A 22,415-nucleotide genomic window follows, 5' to 3' on the forward strand; every position below is an offset into this window, starting at 1 on the left:
TGTTCTGGCTATTATGTTAGACATCGAGTCACTCCAGCCTTTATACATTACATTTTTGCCTAACTAACTATATTAGAAACATTTTTTATTTTGCGCAGCCTATTTACCCAGTTTTTATTTTTATACTTTAAGCACTTGTGTATATATACTGAACATGCTGCAGTGCGTAGTACTGACCAGTTCAGATACTTTTGCTACAGGCCATGTTGTCCAGCTGTTTCCTTGTAGTTGGCCAGTTATCCACTGCATGTTAAGAGAGAGAGATTATTAGAGTAAAATACTATGACAAAAACATCAGTGGTGCATTTGCATTTGCATCAATGCAGCCACATGCCATGCAGAAATGTCTGTACTATAGGAAATCATGATTTCACATGATGTAGGGCTGATTTGTACTCTGAATATGGCTCCATATATACCAGGGTCATAAAATAGGTCAAATAATAATAATTTGTGGAGGATATGTGGTTAAAACTGAATGGGCTACAGGAAGAGTCTGTCCTGCTTAAAGGGGTTGTTCACCTTCAAATAAATAGTTGTTTTCCGATAGTTCACCAGAAATAATGAACCAATTATTTTCTGTGTGGCCCGTTTTTCTAATATTGAAGTGTAAAGTGTTTTTTTGTTTTGTTTTGTTTCACCTTCTAAAGCAGCTCTAGGACGGGTGGGGTCTCTGACCCTGTAAACTTTTCTAAATTGATACATTTAGTTGATACATTTGTTATCTTTGTGCCTTCTGAGCAGAATCTCTGGGTTCATTACAGGCAGCTGTTAGAATTGATACAATAGTTGCTAATACCTCAGAGATGCTAGTGAGACATGTATCCACTAAGGGGCAGATTTATCAAAGGTCGAGGTGAATTTTCGAATGAAAAAAATTTGAATTTCTAGCTATTTTTAGTGTACTTCAACTAGGGAATAGTCCAAATTCGATTTGATTTGAAAAAAATTTGAATATCAAAATTTATTATGTACTGTCTCTTTAAAAATTCGACTTTGACCATTCACAATCTAAAACCTGCCAAATTGCAGTTTTAGCCTATGGGGGACCTCCTAGAACCTATTTGGAGTCAATTGGTGGACTTTGAAAAATCAGTTTTTTATGGGAAAATCTTCGAATTGAAATCGATCGATTGCGCTATTCATTTGATTCATATGATTCAAATTCAGCCGAATACGGACCTATTCGACCAAAAAAAAAACTTTGACTTAATTTCAGTTGGTCTATTTGAATTTCGAAGTTTTTGAAATTTGAAATTTGACCCTTGATAAATATGCCCCTAAATTTTGCAAAACAGTTTAGAGTCTGCCCCTGAATTACCGTACTGAGCTGCCAAACACCACACACCGGAAAATTCAACTTTAACCTTAGATTTTGGAAAACCGTAAAAAATGTAAATTGTAAAAAGTCTTTATTTCTGAGGAACAATCTGGAAACAACTGAACTGAAAAAAGTGTTTGGAAGGTGAACAACCCCTTTAACATTCCTATTCCTAAGTGGCTTTTATCGAAATTCTGTAACATCTGATTTAGCAGCAATTTTTGCTGATTGTGTCCATAAGTCACATGTGCTGGGAAACTAAAGGTCTTAGAAATTGGAACTGTCCTTTCACTGTGACTACTGGCCGGTAGTGATGGGCGAATTTGGGGTGTTTCGCTTTGCCGAAAAATTATTGAATATCCTGTGAAATTCGTGAAACGGCGTCCATTTTTATTTTACACCGGCAAATTTTTGCTGGAACTCTCCACGAGTTCGCGCCTGGCAAATAAATTTGTGTGCCACACATGGTTTGTGTGTATGAACAAATCCAAATATATAGCAAAAAAAGTGAATGTAGTGCCATGTTTAACCCTTTGTGAAAAAGAATCGCGACTAGCTGCCAGTTGTTCCACAGAATGAGCGCATGCCTGTAATTGTAATCACGCACAGCCAATGGATGTTTGTATCCAGTACATCGATGAAGGTTGAAGTCATTGGCGGAACTGGCCCCAGTGCACAATAAATAAGGCATCATTTTTCAATTCAATCTGTACATAATCTGTACATTGCTATAGACCGTTTTAGCAAGTCGCATTGTTGCAGGAAAGGGTGAATGTCGGGCTAGAATACATGTAGGGGCTGATTCACTATGGGTCGAATATCGAGGGTTAATTAACCCTCGAAATTCAACTGGGAATTGAAATCCTTCGACTTTGAATATGTATGCCAGTGTCACTGGATTTCAGATGTCAGTGCTTGGATCATTCATACTTCTATTAGTAATAATTCATTCATACTTCTATTAGTAATAATTCTAACATTACTATATTTAAACTGCAACACCCTAAACCACTCCCCATAATGGAAGAGCACCTTTGTCATTTATATTAATTTCCTGTTACAGGTATGGGATCTGTTATCCGGAAACCCATTTCCCAAGATTACGCAAAGGTTGTCTTCCATAGACTGCATTACAATCAAATGATCCCAACTAAGATAGAATTAATCCTTATTGGAAGCAAAACCAGATTATTGAGTTTATGTAATGTTTACATGATTTTCTAGTCGAGTACCTTTATGGTAACTTTTATTATGTTATAGAACGGTCAATTCTAAGCAACTTTTCAATTGTTTTTAATTATTTTTTTATAGTCATTGGAATTTTTTTCTTCTGACTCTTTACAGCTTTCAAATGGGCGTCGCTGACTCCCTTCTAAAAAAACAAATGCTCTGTAAGGCTACAAATGTATTGTTATTGTTACTTTTTATTACTGATCCTTCTATTCTGCTCCTCTCCTATACATATTCCAGTCTCTTAGGATAGTACTCCACAAGCGATTTTGTCTCACACAGCGTCGTGTTGCGTCGGATCAACGCTGCAACACTATCTCTTACCTTATTGTCGGATTTGACAAAATCCCTCGTGGAGTCCTACCCTTATTCAAATCAATGCATGGTTGCTAGGCTAATTTGGAGCCTAGTTACCAGATTGGTTAATGTGGAAATTGAAGATCTGTTAAATAACTCAACAACCTTCAATAATAAAAAATGAAAACAAATTATCGCAGAATATCCCTCTCTACATCATACTAAAAGTTATCTCAAAGCTGAACAACTCCTTTAAAGGGGACATATACCATCATTTTCATACTGCACCGATATATGGTATATACTCTAAATTAGAAGCCATCAGTCTTTTCTTCAACCTTTTTGTGGTAAATTTCTTTTAAAAATGCGAAAAACTGCTATCGTTCTGCCCCTTAACAACTATTTCCTGTCCCCCAGTCCTCAATGCTTGTCTCTGGGGCCGCCGGCTCTTTCCATTGTAGAAGGCAGGCTTCATACAGGCACTGTGGATGGGGAGGACAGAGGTAGGAGGCGCTTCTTGTGAGGAATTCTGCTCAGCTCACTCTTGCACTTTCTCCTGGCAGCAGTGTTTAGATTCCTACCGGCTCCCTCCCATACACCCCGGTCAGCTCTCTTCTGCACTTTGTGAGTAGCTCCTACATCTCCCTAATCACAACGCTGATTGCATGCCCAAGCCCCACATCGCATACAGGAAATTACTCCGCCATAAAATAAATTTTATTTGGATGCAAATAAATAATATATAATAAATTAATAATAACTACAGGTTATAACGCATATGGGCAAGTTAGGAATGGAGACACAGGCAGGGAGGAACTTGGGAGGGGTTTCCCCTACTAATAATGAGTTAAGCCTGTCGGTAAAAGCTATGACCACTTCCTGCCAGAGAATAGAGACACTCCCACTCCTCATTTCAGCCTAGACTCTGAAGTAGAAGCAGCTCTGATATTATCATAGTCTTAGGTGGTAAAAATCTTTCCAATCCAATCTTTCTTCTTTTTTTTTTCTAGCACCAATACACATTGTCAGGAAGGGGGAATATTATACTAGAAAATGAGTATTCTACAAAACATCTCCTTTAATATCATAAAAATATCATTTGAAATCAAAATGTTTGCAAACGATGGATATTAAGCAGGCAAATGACTCGCATAACTTTTTTTGTCAATTACATCTGCTGATTAATTTCAAAAATGTCCCTCGTCAGTTTTGCAATATAAAACATTTTTTTTTTTGCATAAAGAAATCGGACCGTACATTTTGTACTGTCTGATAATGTTTTCTAAGCAAGCGTTGAGTTAAGATAGAATCAAATGGGTGAGTTATATAAATACTACTGCAAACTCAAATTTATTATGATGTAAAATAAATACGCACCTTATTGTTCTTGCTCAGTTGTGTTTTTTCTTGAAGTTTAGAATTTTTTTATGCCTTTATTTTTGCTTCAATCAGTACCTATAACCCTGGAAAACCACTTCCCAAATTGCATGGCCTTGATACCCAGACACACTTGTGTATAACAATAAAAAGCCTCTCTGTGTGGAATGATTTCATTTGTTTAGCTCCATATAGATACACTCGTCTCTCTGGAAGGTCAGGCCTTTGCCTGGGATATTGTGGACTGAAACTCTGCTGCTGACAAACAAACCATGATGTTACAATGTGTTTATAGGTGTGGGCAGCGTTTTATTTACCTCATCACACATATAGCCAATTAAATGTTTTGGGTTTGTTTAAGTTTCCCAAATTGAACTTTAGTGGTAAAAATATGTCATTTAATTAAATTACTCTAAACCATGAAAAATGTGATATTTATTAATGGGCTTATTTATCAAAAATTAAGTTTGGGAGGTTTTAAAGTTTTTTTTCTACTTTAAATAAACTCAATTTAAAAAAAATGTTTGTTTAAAAAAAATTATATAAAACTTCAATACAATTGTGTAAAAAACTAGAATTTTGTGAGTTTACAAGATCAAATAAATTTCGAATTTAAAAAAAAAAAAATTTGCTTGATTTTCTCCTAGGACAACTCCCACTGACTTCTACATGAACTCGCAAGTTTTTAGATGCCGAACTTTTACATTCCAGTTTTTTGTGCTTAATCAGTAAGCAAACATCTGAGTTTTTTGAAAATATACTTCGCCTTAATAAAGGTGACCACAGTCTCTGGAATTTTTCCTTTGTTCCCGACTTGAAAAAGCCCCGTTTCTCCTCGGGTAGAAATTCAATTGTCAAAGATCCATACGAGTCGGCGCTAAAAGAAGCTCAGGGAATAAGGATATAGCATAGGAGGCAATCTAACGGGCAGATTTATCAAGGGTCAAATTTCGAAGTTGAAAATACTTTGAAATTCGACCATCGAATTGAATTACTTCAACTTCGAATATCGAAGTCAAGGGTTTTTTCATCGAATTTGGGCATTTGCGGTTGAAGTAAAATCGTTCGATCGAACAATTAAATCCTTTGAATCGATCAAACGCTTTTTCTTCGACTTCCAAAATCGTAGAAAAATGCTCTAGAGGGTCCCAATAGGCTAACATAGCACTTGGGCAAGGTTTGATTTGGCAAAGTATTGAATTCGAAGTTTTTTTTTAAAGAGAGAGTACTTCGATTATCGAATGGTCGAATATTTGAACTATCTTACGTCGAAGTCGTAGTATCCAAAAAATTTCTTCAAATTTTTTACTTTGAAAATTCCCTCGAATTTCACTTCGACCCATGATAAATCTGCCCCTATGTGTAGTGAGTTTTACGATTATTACAGTACAACAATTGGCCACTATTACCATACGGTGTTTTTCTATATGGATCACCTTATGTGTGTTTAAGGGTGGGTACTCGCGTTTAGCTTATAAATACGCTTATCTGCAATGCCAAGATGTGGTTTTCAGATGTTGCGTTGTGCTAGTAGAGAGGGAGAGCACAGGAATATAGTGTAAAACCTTTTATTACTTGTAAAAAAACATTTAAATGGTTGCACTCACATTTGTTTATTTTAAAGCAACACATTACAAAGAAATGCCATCAGCAGTGGGTACATGCAAGAAGAAAAAAAACAATGGAAAGTACATGTTCTGATGACTCTCAAATGAGTAAATAGTTGTATGTCTTTCTACTCCAAATGATCAAACTGTGCTGAAAATCTACTCAAATCTTCCAATTTACTGCATCTTATGGCCCACATGTCCTTCGACACAAATCTAAAATGTGATTTCACAGATGCACAGGTTTGCCTAAATGATCCAAACCAATTCCATGGCTCCCCTGTCGGCTAATGCAAAAACACTTTCTGCTCTGTGTGATAAAATCCCAAAAACCATATCTTTTTTTTACATTGTGTCTAATCCCAAATGGATGATATATCTTGCTACTCCAAACAACCAAACTGCAAAGCTTTGCTACTTAAAGGTTATTATGAAATCTCTAAAAATGGTCTCAACTGTTGCAAGTTACTAAATCTTAACTCCCACATGTTCTTCGGTACAAGGAGAAAACATCATAATGTATATTTGAATGCCACAGTGTGATACCCAATATGAATAGAATTACTAACATGGCAACACTAGCACCACAGTGATATAAATGACCCTATGTATTACGTTATTCATGGTTCCCAGCTACAGGAACTAGGTTTTCTTTAAACAAAGCCCATTTCTGAAGACAGAGCTTTTTAATCCAGCTTCCAGTTCCAGGCCTTTACACAAATCTCACTTATAACACTGGGGAAGCAGCATCTCCCCCCTCATTCTGAGGCACCAGGAGTCCAGGGAAGAAGTGTCCACACCCCTTTGCAGTCGGCTACAGCGTAATTACTGCATTAACATTAAAGGGCAAATTTATCAAAAATACGAGTTCATAAAAAAAAAAACATGGATAAGGAAAAAAAATGCAGACAAACCCTGTGCAATATTTTTCTTGAATGCTAGCTTATTTAAGAAAAATATAAAATAAAATATGTTTTTTGCAGAAAAATAAATAAAATTTGTGTGCCATTTTTGTGTCCCATTAATTTTCAATGAGGCTAAAAATACTGAATGTTTTTAATAAATTGGGATAATAAATAAATAAATGTACCATCTAGGGTATACCTCACCAGCTTTTACTTGCCAAGCTTTTTCTGGCGACTGTACAGACTATTGAAGGTTTCGGAAAATACTTGCTCATTTGTCCACATTTTTTTTCTGCCTTTTTTGAATCGAGAAAAAAAACTCCCAACTCGATTTCTGATAAATCAGCCCCCTTTGTTTACCATAAAAATTTACAGAGCTAGCTAGGAGTATGGCATTAGCAGTGTTAAGGAAGGACCTGTTTTCATAATAAAAGGACATGGGGATATTCATATTTATTTATTATGTTAATAAACCATTAAGATATTTGCAACAAGTAAATACCAATTAATATATTTGCAACAAGTAAATTCAAAGGTTTCCAACCCCAAAACTTGCTCTCTATTTAGTTGGTACCCTGTTTACCAATCCATAAAAGGTTTCTACTTTCTAGTTTTATCAAGGCAGGAATTTCAATAGTTTGTGTGAAATTGTTTGTGAACTTTGAGCTATTAAGTAGTTTCCATCCCTGTGATACCTCAGGAAATGGGTTGTACAATAGGTGTGGGGAGATGATTTGTGTGGAATCCTATGTAATCCAGTAAATCTGGTTTCTCAGGATGCTGTTGTGATTAGTTTCAAATTCAACTCCCAGGATCAACAAATAGGCCATAAAAAGAAAAGGTGTTCTATATCCCATAGTTTCAATTATTGTCTAAGGAACAGTGCAATCTTGGTGCAGGCCCAAATGGGTAGGCATTAAAAATCTATCTTTAAATATAGGTCCTAGTACCTAATACCTAAAGAGTTTCCCTTTTCACTACTCTGAGATTAATGAGCTTGCAACACCACCAGGTCTGCAAGACATAAGTTTTCTTATAGGTTCTACAATTATAGTCACAAAGTATGGAACAACTTTGCAGATAGCCTTACAAGATTCCCCATATGTAACAAAAGGCACCGTTTTTTCAGATGCAGTTACACATAGCAACCAATCAAATGCTTGTATTAAAGATGGCCATATACAGGTCCCGTGGCTTCGGGACTTCAACATTGCCTCTTTCAGTGACTTCGGGTCTTTTTTTTTGTGGCTTCAGGCCTTCAACTTCTGCTCTTTTGTGACTTTGGGTCTTTTTGCGGCTTTGGGACTTCAAATTTGTCTCTTTTCGTGACTTTGGGACTTTTCGCAGCTTCAGGACTTCAACTTTGGCTCTTTTCGTGACTTCTGTTCTTTGTGCGACTTCGGAACTTCAGCAGTTCGGAGCTTCCGCTTTTCAGTGGTTTAGGACTTCCGAAGAGGCCGCATAACTTTGGTGCTGCCAAGGGGGCCCCGCTATTTAGAAAAATGCAGCACAGCTGGGCCCCCCTTCAGGCCCGGGCCTGGTACAGTTGTACTCCCTGTGGCCCCCCGATGGTGGCCCTGATTGAGGCATAATGTAAGGGTGTCTTGGGGACATCCATTGTTAGGGTTTATCTGGCAATGTTGTCTGAAGGACTGTCTGTGGAATAGCAGAAGTGTATAATTTAAAAAACAAAATCTAAAAGATGCTGTTTACACATACATATGTATAAAGGATGCAACAAATACATATATTGGCCAAATACCAAATCCTACTAAACAGATTTCAGAACCAAATCCAGTAATGTCTAAAAATACCTTTTCAGAGGTGAATGTTATGTTTCAGAGTTTTTATACAGATCTCCTATGATGATTATTAAATACTTTGCCTTGCCCAAGTAGGTTTATCAAAAAGGGGAAAAAAGGCTTGCCACCTAAAACCTGACAAGCTTTTTATTTTTTTGTCGGGGTAAAAAAATAAACAATTAGCAGCAAGCCAAGGTATTCGGATGCAGAACAGGCGTACATTTAGGAACTCAAGCACGTTTATAGGAACTGAATGCTCAAACATTAATAAAGATGTCCCATAAAATTTCCCATTCATAGTCACTTTGTAATTGGTATTCATTTTTTAAAGGGGTGGTTTGCATTTAAGTTCACTATTAGTAGGTTATAGAATCGCTAATTATATGCAACTTTTCAATTGCTGTTTAGTTTTATTCGTTTTTTAATCTTGATTTCTTCTGACTCTTTCAGCTTTCAAATGGGGGTTACTGACCCCATCTAAAAAAAAAACAAATGATCTGTAGGGCTACAAATATATTGTTATTGCTACTTTTTATTACTCATTTTTCTATTCAGGCCTCTCCTATTCATATTCCATTCTCTTACATTTAATTGTACCATTTGTTACAATTGTTACATACAGTATAATTGATACATTTCACAGGTGCATCTGTGGAATATGAACAACTATTGTATCAATTCTAACAGTTGCCTTTAAAGAACCTCAGGGTAGAGTCCTGCGTGGGTCCATTTTTTGGGACCAGAACCCGACCCGTACCCGCAACCTGCGATCTGCAACCCGCATTGTTACCCGCTACCCGACCCGCTACCCGACCTGCAAGTACCTTATCCGCAACCCGCTGACCATCAAGAATCAGGAAGTGCTGTCATTGTAAACCGGAAGTGACATCTTCGGAAGTAGACGTGATCAGAAAAAAAGGAGTAAAACAGGAAGTCCTGTCATAAACTGGAAGTGACGTCATCGGAAGTAGACGTGCCCAGAAAAAAGGAGTAAATATTGATATTGAGAAGGCCCGACCCGCAAACCCGCAGAACCACCGACCGCATCTATATCCACACCTGGAACTTCTACACACAACCCGAAGGGTACCACAGGTGTTTGCGGGTAACCTGTGGGTACACGACCCGCTGCTGGACTCTACCTCAGGGATTCTGCTTACCAGGGACAAAGTTAACAAATGTATCAACTTAATGTATCAGAGCTGCTAAATTAACTGATCAACTTAATGTATCAGAGAAGCTAAATAACTGATAATCCATAAAATGTAAAAAATGAAGACCCATTTTAAATTGTCTCATCATACTACAAGTTTGTCTAAGTGTTAGTAGAGTTCGCTAAAAAGGTATCTGAGGATTTTTCAGATCTCTCCAGCCAATGGTAGCAGAATGGTATCTGGCATACAGGAGTGCCACATTAGAGAAAAGCAAGACCGGACTTTAGTGTGCCATTGCCATGATGCTAGAAGTACTCCCCTACTATTAACAGTATACAGGCTTGTTGAGGCATCATCCTAAGGCACAGATTAGGGGGACTCACTGCTAGGGGCCAAGGTATTTGGCTTTATAGGGCCATGTAACATCTCTATGACTCAATTTGCCATTACCCTAAAAATGCATTCAAATCAAGAGCAAAAAAGTGGCATTATCTATTATATTCCATACCTCTAAAACATGTCAGCTTTTATGTGTTCGGCTTTTATCAGTGAGCTTCTTCCTTCAGCTGCCTCTGCTGAGTTCTATCCTCAATTCATTCTTTGGTCTTCCAACATGTGAAATATCTCTGTACCTGCTTGCTCCATTATCTGCTTCCTTATTTTCTCCACTCAGTTGCCCCCTGTGCCATGTGACCTGCTAGACTAGCTACATCTGACACTGTATAACATCAGCAATGACTATATTGCACAAACCATCAGCTTGAGTGGCAAATGATAAATGCTAGCAGGGAATGGGGGCAGATTCGAGTTATGTGAAAAACTGACTGGGGATCAGCATTAGAAAAAAAACAGGTGAGGAGAGGAGCATGATATTGATGTAGAGCTGGATCAGAAGGACACAATAATGTGGCTGCTTTTACATTATAAATGGATTAAAGAATCTACTTTATAGAATGGGTCATTGGAAAGTGATCATACTGTAGAATAGCTCATTTTTGGCTTGCGGGTGGCAGGATCAGCAGAAAATATACAGTAGCTAAGAGGAGTACCACTTTATTATTTGTTTGCACTATTTCTGCCCTATTTATGAGCCAGTGGTTACAGAAATATAATATTTATTTCTTTGAGGCAGACCAATAGATTTGTTCATGTAAAAAGCTGATGTGCATTCAGTATAGTTACCACTATTTCAACATGAGATTCCTGGAATTTGTCATTCTTGGTAGATCTATTACATTCACTTTAGAAATAGAAAAGGAACTGCGTTTTTTTCTTAGCCTCTTTCAAAACAGGAAGGCACAGAGTTTAATTACTGTATATCACTGTACTGTACTTACATATAGGCTGAATGTGTTGCATTGTTATGTACTATCTGACAATGTATGGCTAGACATACAACTGTGATGTTATTATGTATTGATTTTCAGTCATATGTTACTATGTTCTGGTTATTTTGTCAGCGATAGCTCATAACAGAATTTGACTATGTGGCCTGTGTGTCTATGGAGTAGGTAGTGCTGCACCAAATCCAGGATTGGGTTTGGGATTCAGCTGAATCTGAGCCTTTCTCAGCAGGATTTGGTCAAATCCAATGTCTAGTCAAACCAAAACCAAATACAAACCCTAAGGATTCACCCAAATCCCCTTTGAAATATTCACTAAAAATAAGTATTTGGTGCATCCCTAGTGAGAGGCAAACCAAAGTCGGGCACAACAGTGTCTGATTTCCCTGTTTGGTAAAAATGTATCAATGGTCAGCAAAACCAGATATCCAGAAAGGGCAGTAAAGTCTAGGGATGTCAGTTGAAGTTCTTTGGGTTACCCAAAAAATATTTCTAAGGCCATATTGACCCATGCAAGTGATCCACTGGCAAAGAAACACCCCTGACTGCTTCCTTTTGACTTCTATATGAAATGGGTGGAAGTGAAATTGTGTTTTTCAGTCTTGGTGGAAATGTGTGCCCCTTCACAGGTGAATATGCTACATGTGACCTTTGCATAAGACATGATTACGGTAATTAGCAAATATGCAGGACGTTGATTACTTGCGGACGTGAGCTGAAATCTGAGCCAGCTAAAGGTTAGGCTAATGTTTTTGTAATAAGGAGCATTGTAATCATTTGTTTAAATGTTTAAATACAGAAAAAAACAGTGACATGACAAGGCCCATTCTCATTATTGTAGTCTAACTGGCTGTTTATGTAATTCTTTAAAAGTTTTGCCTAAACTTCTATATTGACCTTTGTCCTGGCAGCCATTATTTGACTCTTATGTTCCTAGGCATAATGCAATTCACATAGAACTAAAAGGAGCCCTCAAACATTGGGTCTATGGTGTTTGGCACTTGACATCTATTGCCATAGATTCTATGATATATGGCTGGTAAGCAGTTATCACTATCCAGGGAGGGGGCTTATGTATGACTATAATGTGAGCTAAAAAAACTAGGCTAATAAAATCTAAAATGATCACTTTTATAATTTTATTATGGAATAATCATGAATGTGTGCTTCAGCATGAGTGATTTTACCTAACGGATGAGAAACTGGGTTTTTAAATTGGCAAAAAAATCACAATATGTGCCAATACAAGTCTGCATGTGCATACTGTACATATTGGAAGAGTAATGTTGCTACTGATATTTCTCTATGAAAATGTAAAACCATGAGAAACATGCCTTGAAGTAGTGGACACATTCATGGTTTAGTATTCAGTGCATTTGACACTATGCCCAGCAGAAAACTATGCCATTGGTATTGGGTGAAAGTTTTATTTACATGTTTGCATCCTAACAACATATAAAGCTGTTGGTTCTGTAAGCCTCCCAGATTGACAGCTGTAACTACAACATCCACACAATATGTCCTCTTGGTGGTAAGCTCAAAAATTTATATATTCCAGCCAGGGATAAATAAAAAGCACATTTGCACTGAAACCTCTAGCGGGTACCTACTGCATGCAAGCAAGAAATAAATGCCCAGTGACTTTTACTTTGTCATCTTGTCTGGTTTTTGATTGTGTAATCTGTAAAACTGATGAGTTGCCTCCTCAAAGTAGAATGGGAAATTAGAAATTATGTGAATTGGAAACTCTAGCTCTGGAAAGGGGAAGAAAGATGAGAGCAGAACGAGGGAGGGACCGGTGCTTCCTAGGGTATAAAATGCATAAAGCAGAGACACCATGAAAGTACAAACTGTGTCCTGATACCAGCTGTCCCACAATCCGAGTGAGAGGAACCATGCTTGCTAAGGTACTGGGTATAACCTTTCTTGTTTCATAGAGCAACTAAAATTTATAAAGCCATACCTAATGTACTGTATCCTTACTTTTTTAAATTGGGCCCATATTAAATCTATGATTAATTGTGGATCCAATGAGATGGTGTAGACTTAACTTCATATCACATATTATTTACCGTTGTCTAATGCAGAAAGAAATGCTGCTGTATAAAAATTGGAACTCAACCTAAAGAGCATGGGCACTGCTTTATTATTTTGTTATGGCAAATATATATATATATATATATATATATATATATATATATATATATATATATATATATATATATATATATATATATATATATAAATATTCAGTGTATATACCAACACTACCAAATTAATAATGTATAATGTAATAGTTATTATACTTCTTTGATAACATATATTTTATTAGCCTGTTAAATAACAGAATCCTGCTCCAAGATGTTTTTAAAGAGTTACAGTGGGATTATACATGTTTTTTGCAATGTGAATATAAAATGTACTTATCTCTCTACTTGCTGCTTAGTTTTTGATTGATGTTCTCCCCTATATGTCGGTATCTGTTTATAAATGTATTGGCTGGCACTGAGTACATAATGGATCAACATTAGTGATAGGTATATGTCATTAAAATGAATAAATATTAGTACACTGTTAAAATATTATGTATAAAAAATGTCACATCAGGTCAAAACAATTTCTAGATTATTTGTCCCAGTGGAATTAAACAGCTACTGTGATATTATAAAATCTGCTACTGCCAGTGGATCACCCCACACAGATGGGTCTGTATTGTTATTTAAGTCCGACCTTACATTAAGATGACACTTAGCCATCATCCGCCCAATGCTCTTGGCACACGTCACATTTCCTTTAGGGACTTGGATAAAGCAAAAGAAGTTTCTCAATAGCTTTATTTTAAGCAATATGGTTAACACCCAATTTCCAGTCTACTTAAATTCAAGTAATTTTTAAAACCACACTGTGCATATTAGTTTCTGGGATGTTAGCCATTTTAGACAGCTAATTCCATGGTTTTAGCTCAACCCTGTGTCAGCAACCCTTTGTATGCACTTTTTTGCACTTCTTGTATAGTCGGTAAACCCCCTAGGGGTTTGGCAAAATATTCAAGGTAAACTTACTATGACCAAGTGTTTTCCTTGCATATTCTCATCCAAAATGATACAATATGTACAGTGTGATGTTAAGCCAGGTTTGCATAGATACATAACAAATGTTATACCATTAAAGTGGACATGTCGCCCAGATATAAAAAGCTGTTTAATAAAAGTCCTTTTCAAATTGAACATGAAACCCATATTCTTTTTTTTCAATAAAACATCTATACCTGTTATAAACCCATTTAAAAATCTCAGCTGTCAATCATATATTGCTTGCCCCCCTCTATGCCTTAGTCATAGAGGCGGGCTGGGAATTACTTTCACTTTCTGTTCTGCACTTCCTAGATGTCACTAAACTCTCCACATTCCCCCTCCTTTTTTACCAACTAATTTTGTAGCCAATGCTTGGGCATGGGCATTGGGTCCTCCATTCTGGCACATATATATGATTTTGGGATAATGCAAAGTTTTCCTTAATAACAGTGTTTGCAAAATGACTGCTGCCTGCTTGATGTGATTAAAATGACATATAGGGGCAGATTTACTTATGGTCGAATATCGAGGGTTAATTAACCCTCGATATTCGACCGCCGAATGGAAATCCTTCGACTTCGAATATCGAAGTCTAAGGATTTACCGCAATTCGTTCGATTAGATTTGAAGGATTATAAATCCATCGATCGAACGATTTTTATTTGACCAAAAAAAGGTAGCAAAGCCTATGGGGACCTTCCCCATAGGCTAACATTGATTTCGGTAGGTTTTACGTGGCGAACTAGGGGGTCAAAGTTTTTTTTTAAAGAGACAGTACTTCGACTATCGAATAGTCGAACGATTTTTAGTTCGAATTGTTCGATTCAAAATCATAGTCGAAGGTTGAAGTAGCCCATTTGATGGTCGAAGTAGCCAAAAAAAATCATTCGAAATTCGACGTTTTTTTTATTCTATTCCTTCACTCGAGCTAAGTAAATGCGCCCCATAGTCTAAGTGAAGTTTATTTAGCTTGACTAACATTACAATATAGGATTTGGAATTATTTCTTAGGGTGACAGACCCCTTTTAACAGGCGTTTCCATTGCCTGTTCTAACAGAATGCTCTACGCGGCATGTCCTAAATTGGTTTTTGTGTTCAGCTATAGAAAACAAGCTATTCTACTCACAATCATTCATGTATTTTGCAGACGGTGACTGGGAGCTTTGCTAATGTGATCCATGGTTTAAGCAGTGCTCATCTGACTGAATCGGTGATCCAGAGAAGCAAGCGCATGATTCTGGATACATTAGGAGTTGGCCTGATTGGCACAACCACTGAAGTCTTCCAAAAAGCCTTACAGTACAGCAAAGTATGAAACATTGACTGTCATGAAATATATACAACAATATATACAACAAGTCTATTTAAGACTTAAAGGGATATCTTGTAAACATCATAAGGAAAAGATAGGCCTTTACATTATTAATTGAATCAAACGAGATTTGTTTGCATTACCCAGTGACATTCTTTACAAAGATTCTTCTGCTCTTGCAGTCCCTCCTTATCCACCTCTTTTCCTTTGCTTGGCTATCCACCAACTCACTCTTTGGTGGCAAGTGGCAAAGTTAACTGACTGGAGAGGGGGGTTTATGTAATTAAAGGTACTAAGTTTGCCCAGGAGGAGTAACCAATCGCAAAAAATAAGATGTGGGACAGGTGACCAGTACATCCTACCTGCTGAATGGTGGCTATTAATTTGGGGGTTTATCAGATAGAGCTTTGTCAGATTGCAGGGGGGCAGTTAATGCTAGGTGACTATAGCTCCCCCCAGAACTACTGAACAATAGCAAAAGGAGGGGAGCCTAAAGTGGAACATGTATAAAACAGAAATGTGTTCTGAGAGCAGATATATGTGCTAAATCAACTGAACCCACATTTTGGAGGACGTGCTAATTATTATTACTTTTTTATTATAAAACAAGGAAACTGTGTTGTTGGGTTGGTGATTTAAATGTGAATTTTAAAATATTTATTTCTGCCCTGTACTCCCTGATCTAATGCTGCTATTTTTGTCGCCGAAAAGCTTTAAAACGATGAAATGACTATGTAAAAACACAGGCTGCAATTTTCACTCTATTAAAGCTATTCATCTAAGTTCGCTTTGCCTGTTAAATGTAATTTATTTTTTGTAGCAATCATAAGAAATGAAATTGGCAAGGCTGCATTATATTGCATTATAAAAAAGAACCGAGATTTGATGGAAGCACACGGCTTCCTCTCTTTTGTCTTGTCCTTGTATGAAATGAGTGAATGTTTCATTGATTTCAGATTTACAGCGCAGATACATCCAGCACTGTTTGGGGCCAATCAGATGTTCGGCTTCCTCCACTCTATGCTTCTTTTGTCAATGGAGTTGCTGTAAGAAACTTTTGAATTATTTATGATCAATATTAGATAGCCATTGCCCATTTTCCTGAAGGCAGAGTATATTAATAATACTAAATTATACTGGAGCTTTGTGCACAGTTTGTTTTAAAGTCCTAGGTAGAAATATGGCCATTTTTATGTTCAGAGGCCAAAGTAATCAATAGCAGAAGTGCATTTTAATTTGTATTAGAGGCGATCATAACCACAATTACAGTAAATAATCTTGAGGGATAAAATATGTCAGTGTTTTAGTCTAATGTATGTGTATATGGATAATACTGATAACAATGATAGGCAACCAACGGCACTTTATCTAGCACTCAACCTGGAATATCTGAAGTGCCAAGGTTTGCATGACATATTGCTTAACTCCTTGTTGAACTCCTTTTCTGATCACTTTTGAATGCTTCACTTTGGAATGATTCCCCCTTGTGCTGTTTTCCCAAAGGAAAAGTTAAAGGAACAGTTCAGTGTAAAAATAAAAACTGGGTAAATAGATAGGGTCTGCAAAATAAAAAAATGTTTCTAATATAGTTAGTTAGCCAAAAATGTAATGGAGTGATTTGTTGTCTAACATAATAGCCATAATGCTTTATAAAGGGTCCTGTGAGACTCGAAACGTTGCAGTTTTGTCTACTGATAATGAGCCAATAAATCACAAAACTTCACAGAAACAATGTGTCAGTGTGCTGCGGTCTGTTGGACATTGCATATGATTTGATTAACCAATGGCAGAAATTGCCTGCTAAACACCTGTTCCCAAGGGAAAAGAAACGGAGGTGAGCGATTCATTCTTGTGTGTAACATAATAGCCAGAACACTACTTCCTGCTTTTTTTCAGCTCTCTAACTCTGAGTTAGTCAGTCACATGGGACATAACTGTTCAGTGAGTTTGCAATTGATCCTCAGCATTCAGCTCAGATTCAAAAGCAACAGATATGACCCATGTGCCCCCCTCAAGTCTCTGATTGGTTACTGCCTGGTAACCAATCGGTGGAAACCATAGAGATACAAGCAGGAAGTAGTGTTCTGTTCTGTTATGTTAGACATCCAGTCACTCCACCCTTACATACATTACATTTTGGCTAACTAACTATATAAGAAGCATTATTTTGCACAGAGCATTATTTTGCACAGTTTATTTACCCAGTTTTTATTTTTACACTGAACAATTCCTTTAAGCAGAAAATATATGTGTATATCATTTATTAGACGTGTGGTAAAACATGACGATCATGGGGAGGCACATTTATCAAGGGTCGAATTTCGAGTTCATGTGAGTTTTTTTAAACTCCCTTAAATTCGATTGAATTTGAAATTCGATTGGGGGAAATGTATTAAAAAAATAGAATTGTTAAAACGCGGACAAAATATACCGATCCGAAAACTCGAATTGAATTCGATTTCATTTATACAACACTTGATTCAAGTTTTTTCTCCAAAAGAAACTTGAATGTCAGGAAGGCTTCAAACATCATCAAATTGATCCCTGGACCTCTCCCATTGACTTATACATTAATTCGGCAGGTTTTAGGTGGCGAATAGGGCCAGAGTATGATAATCTCGAAAATTAATTAGTTTTGATAATTCCCTAGTCAAATTTGACAGTTTTGACCATAAAAAAATTTGAAAATTCAAATCTGAATTTTCAATTAGACCCTTAATAAATCTGCCCCTAAGGTGGTTATTTATCAAAGTCCGAATTTATCTCAATAATTTCTGAAAAAAACTCCAACCAAATCCGATTTTCATGATTTTTTCGGATCTTTCATTCCAAAATTCCGAATTTTGCCAAAAACCCAGCGCACATCAAAAAATCTTTGGGACTTCTTCCATTGACTTATATGCAACCTGGACAGGTCTGAGATGCCGGATTTTCAGATTTGGACTTTTCCCATCCTCTGGGTTTAATAAATTCCGAATTCATGATTTTTTTTAAAAGTCTGATTTTATTTAAAAAAATCTTTTTGTGATTTTTGCATTCGGAGTTTAGTAAATGACCCCCCAAGTGTAAGGGATAGTGACAGTTTTTCAATCTTGCATTTACAGTCATCTTAATCATTGAATGTTAATTTGTAGGTTCATTCCATGGATTTTGATGACACATGGCACCCTGCCACCCACCCTTCAGGGGCAGTCTTGCCTTCTTTGATGGCACTGTCAGAATCTTATCTTGGAAACCAGAGGCCATCTGGACTTGATCTTCTTTTGGCATTTAACATTGGCATTGAGGTTCAGGGAAGACTGATGCGCTTTTCTAAAGAAGCCAGAGATATCCCAAAGAGGTAGAGAATACAGACAAATCATTTGCTGATCAATTACAAAGATGTTAATTGGATTAGTTGGGTTGTGAGCCAATGCAGTGAACAAGTTTGAATTCATACACACATTTTAGATTTAGGCAACTAAATCAAATGATGAAAATGCATTTGCATGCAGTTTACCTATACATATTGAAGGGTACATGTGTACAATGCACATCACTAATTACACTATTCTCCATTTTCATGATGCCAAAGAGCATATTCAAAATGGAAGGTGAGGATTTTGAGTCAGTCAAGAGCTGAACTGCATATTTCTTAAAGTAAAAAATGAAAAAAAAAAAATTATTCTAATCTACTTTTCATGTACACATCAATTAATAATATTAATAATTAATACAAATTTTCAGTTTTTTTAACGGGTGTTTTTTAATTGAATTTTAACAGAGAGGGGATACAGAAGGAATAATAAGATAAGAGTTAATATTAACGGGATTAAGCAATATTATAATCATGGCAACATTAGCAAGCCAACCAGGGACCCCAAATCTTTTAAAATGTATTATGTTGTCGTTAGCTTCATATGTAAGTGTTCAGTGAAGCATATTGGTTACATTCTCTACCCATGTGGTTTTCTTAGGAGGGAGGGGAGACTGCAATCACATTTTTATCATTCTTATTATTAATTTGGGGTAAAAAAGAAGGGACTGCATCAGTATTCATGCGTGGTTTATGGGAAAGAGGTCAACTACGAGCTCCAGAAGACGCACTTCGGGAAAATGAATTGGGGGGAGTGCTAATGTATCCACCATATTTTGTCACCTCTAACTAGAACCTATTAATGATAGGACATGACCAGACCATTTGCCAGTAGGATCTGTCACTGCCTCCGCACCTTTTACATGTAGCAGAGGGGACCCATCCCATTCTATGTAATCTGTTTGGGGTTATGTAAGTTCTCAAAAGAAACGATCTGTCCCATGAACTGATTAGGAATTGGTGGAGGTTATCAGTGACAATTTCCAGTGTTTTTATGGTTGTTTCTGAAGGTAACGTGATTCAAAGAGTAATTGTTTCTGGTTTTTGCTATCAAACATGCATCAGTTTGTTTGTTTCTTTTAATAGTAATTATATTTAAATACCTTTAAAGCCACTCAAAAGTTGCATTCATTTATATCATAACGTTACTTAAAATAATATTATTTTTATTATGCATTTTGAGGCTTTAAATGCCCGGCCAGTAAATGATCAAGAAAATATAAACTCAACACAAAAGGTAAAGCTTTACTGAAAAGTATAGTATTAACTGCACTGGAACAAATTTGCCCAGTTTTAGTAAATGAGCTCTATCATGTGTTAGTTGTATATCTGTTCATTTTTGGGGCAATTAGTAAGGAAAACTTCATTTAAATTCCTATATGTGAATGATAGTTTTGTCGTATACAAGTGTCTATGTTTAACAATTTACATAATTGCCTATTAAACAGATTTCACCCTCCCACCGTGGTTGGACCTATGGGGAGTGCCGCAGCATCATCTAAATTTCTACATTTGAACCAGTCTCAGTGCCGTGAGGCCCTAGCTATTGCTGCATCCTATTCTGGAGCCCCAATGGCTAATGTAGCCACACAAACCAAACCACTGCACATCGGCAATGCTGGTCGACATGGCCTTGAGGCCTCTTGTTTGGCATATCTAGGCCTTGAGGGTAACAAGCAGATTTTTGATTTGGAGACTGGATTTGGTGCTTTCTATAATGACTACGATCCCCAGAGTTTACCATCTCTGGACTCTTTTACCTGGCTTCTGGAAGATCAAGATGTGGCTTTTAAGCGCTTTCCAGCTTATCTTGGAATGCATTGGGCTGCAGATGCTGCTTCAGCTGTCCGAAAGCAAATTGTTGGGAACAATGGATTGCTGCCTGTGGACAGTATAAAAAAAATTGAACTAAAAATCCCAGACGCTAAGTACGTGAATCGCCCTTTCCCCGCATCAGAACACGAAGCTCGCCATTCCTTCCAGTTTAATACATGCACTGCTCTTCTTGATGGAACTGTATCTGTTCAGTCATTTACTGAAAACAACATTTCTCGACCAAGTCTGAGAGAACTTCTAGGTAAGATACAGGTAGTTCATCCATCAGACAACAAACCAAATTTCGAGAAGCTGTATTGTGAGGTCAATCTAACAATGCAAAATGATGACACTTTTAGCGAGAGATGTGACACATTCTATGGTCACTGGAGAAAACCTCTTAGCAAAGAAGATCTCGTGAACAAATTTAGGTCTAATGCTTCCACTGTCCTTTCAAAAGATGGCGTAGAAGGTATTCTGGAAAATGTGGATAGACTGGAAGATGTGGCAGATTGTTCTGTGTTAAGCTCCTTTCTGAAATTAAGAAATGATGCATTAGAAGAATGCAAAGGAACTATTTTACGATAGTCTGCGTCAAGATTTTAATAAAAGCACAAGTGTCTACTGTATATTATTCCTGCACTTTAACACCAACAGCACCTACATTATACTAATAATTCTTTATTGTTCCACAACATCCCCAGTGACTGACACACTGGTTTTGTAGCTTTGTGTTTATCTTTTATAACTTTTATCATAGGATAACTGTACTGTATCAGTTGTACAATATCATCTTATTCTTCACATTAGGTGCAGTAATAGGAAATAACATGCACTGATAAGCGAGCAGCAAAGCGTATTATGGGCATAGGAAACTTTCAGCTATCTGGCTGTAGTAGGTCATGCCAAAGGTAATTGTGCAACAGCTGGCACAACAAATGCTGCCTCTCCAGAAATCTTTAATATGCCTGTAATGGTGTGAGGGTTCCAAAATGAAACACTGGAAATTGCCAGTCACGAGCTACAAGCTTTCTACTTCTCTAAAACTAGTGCAATAATAAGTTTACAATGAATGGTGTGATTTTACATATATTCATTTAATACTGAGAGAAAAAAATGACCTTTGTATTTAACTGAGCATTAATGAAGGGATATCTAGTATAAATCATTTACAATGTTGTAATCCCAGATGAATTTGTAATTTGTATAGATTTGAAAAAAAAAAAAAAATTTTGTTTTACATCTGAAATACCTTTTGTCAGTGTTATGTGTGAATAAAACAGAGCAGTTTAGCAAACAATTTTTATGGCCCATATCTGCTCCAGAGCTCCTTACCCTTCTTGGTATGATTCATAATTGTAATAAAATCCATTGCTTACATATTTTGTATGGGAAACAATCGTCCAACTAAATGCAAAATATTTCATAGCACTGGCAATTTCTTGCCACTCATGAATATCTCTATTTCCTTTCTGACAAACAGCAGTCCCATCATTTATTTATGACAGGGATTCCGAAAGTAAACTAAGGATGAAATCCTGACAAGCCCTTAAGGGCACATTCACCTACGGAGGTGCACTGAGCAAACTGTTTTGCCCAGAATTGTGTCATCATTGTGGAAGCAAACAGGAGATTCTCTTGATGCATTTCTGATTGGTGCAGTCAAAATGGATGTCAGTGCGCATACCTTGAGTTGCAGATGAGATGCAATTGCATCAAAGTCCACTTGGAATCATGATTATGGGTGCAAAAGAAACCTGGACTTACTGCCTGGAGAGGAGGTGGCAGTAGCTCCAGGTTTGCCCTGTGTCAGTAGTTGCAA

General features: G+C 36.9%; 1 protein-coding gene across 1 annotated transcript; it reads left to right on the top strand.

Annotated features, from left to right (window-relative positions):
• The first annotated feature begins 11,904 nt into the window (after window positions 1-11,904).
• On the top strand, window positions 11,905-21,683 carry acod1.S (aconitate decarboxylase 1 S homeolog). The gene is made up of 5 exons (XM_041584333.1): window positions 11,905-12,943; window positions 15,259-15,420; window positions 16,380-16,469; window positions 18,558-18,763; window positions 20,227-21,683. The coding sequence occupies exons 1-5, from the start codon at window positions 12,932-12,934 to the stop codon at window positions 21,179-21,181; spliced, it is 1,425 nt and encodes a 474-aa protein (XP_041440267.1). The 5' UTR covers window positions 11,905-12,931; the 3' UTR covers window positions 21,182-21,683.
• The last annotated feature ends 732 nt before the right edge of the window (window positions 21,684-22,415 follow it).

Source organism: Xenopus laevis, chromosome 2S (assembly GCF_017654675.1).
Source record: "Xenopus laevis strain J_2021 chromosome 2S, Xenopus_laevis_v10.1, whole genome shotgun sequence".
NCBI classification, from domain to species: domain Eukaryota; kingdom Metazoa; phylum Chordata; class Amphibia; order Anura; family Pipidae; genus Xenopus; species Xenopus laevis.

Coding starts and splice junctions, on each gene's coding strand:
- acod1.S (XM_041584333.1), top strand. Junction 15,421..16,379: donor AAGCCTTACAGTACAGCAAA/GTATGAAACATT, acceptor CATTGATTTCAG/ATTTACAGCGCAGATACATC. Junction 16,470..18,557: donor CTTTTGTCAATGGAGTTGCT/GTAAGAAACTTT, acceptor GTTAATTTGTAG/GTTCATTCCATGGATTTTGA.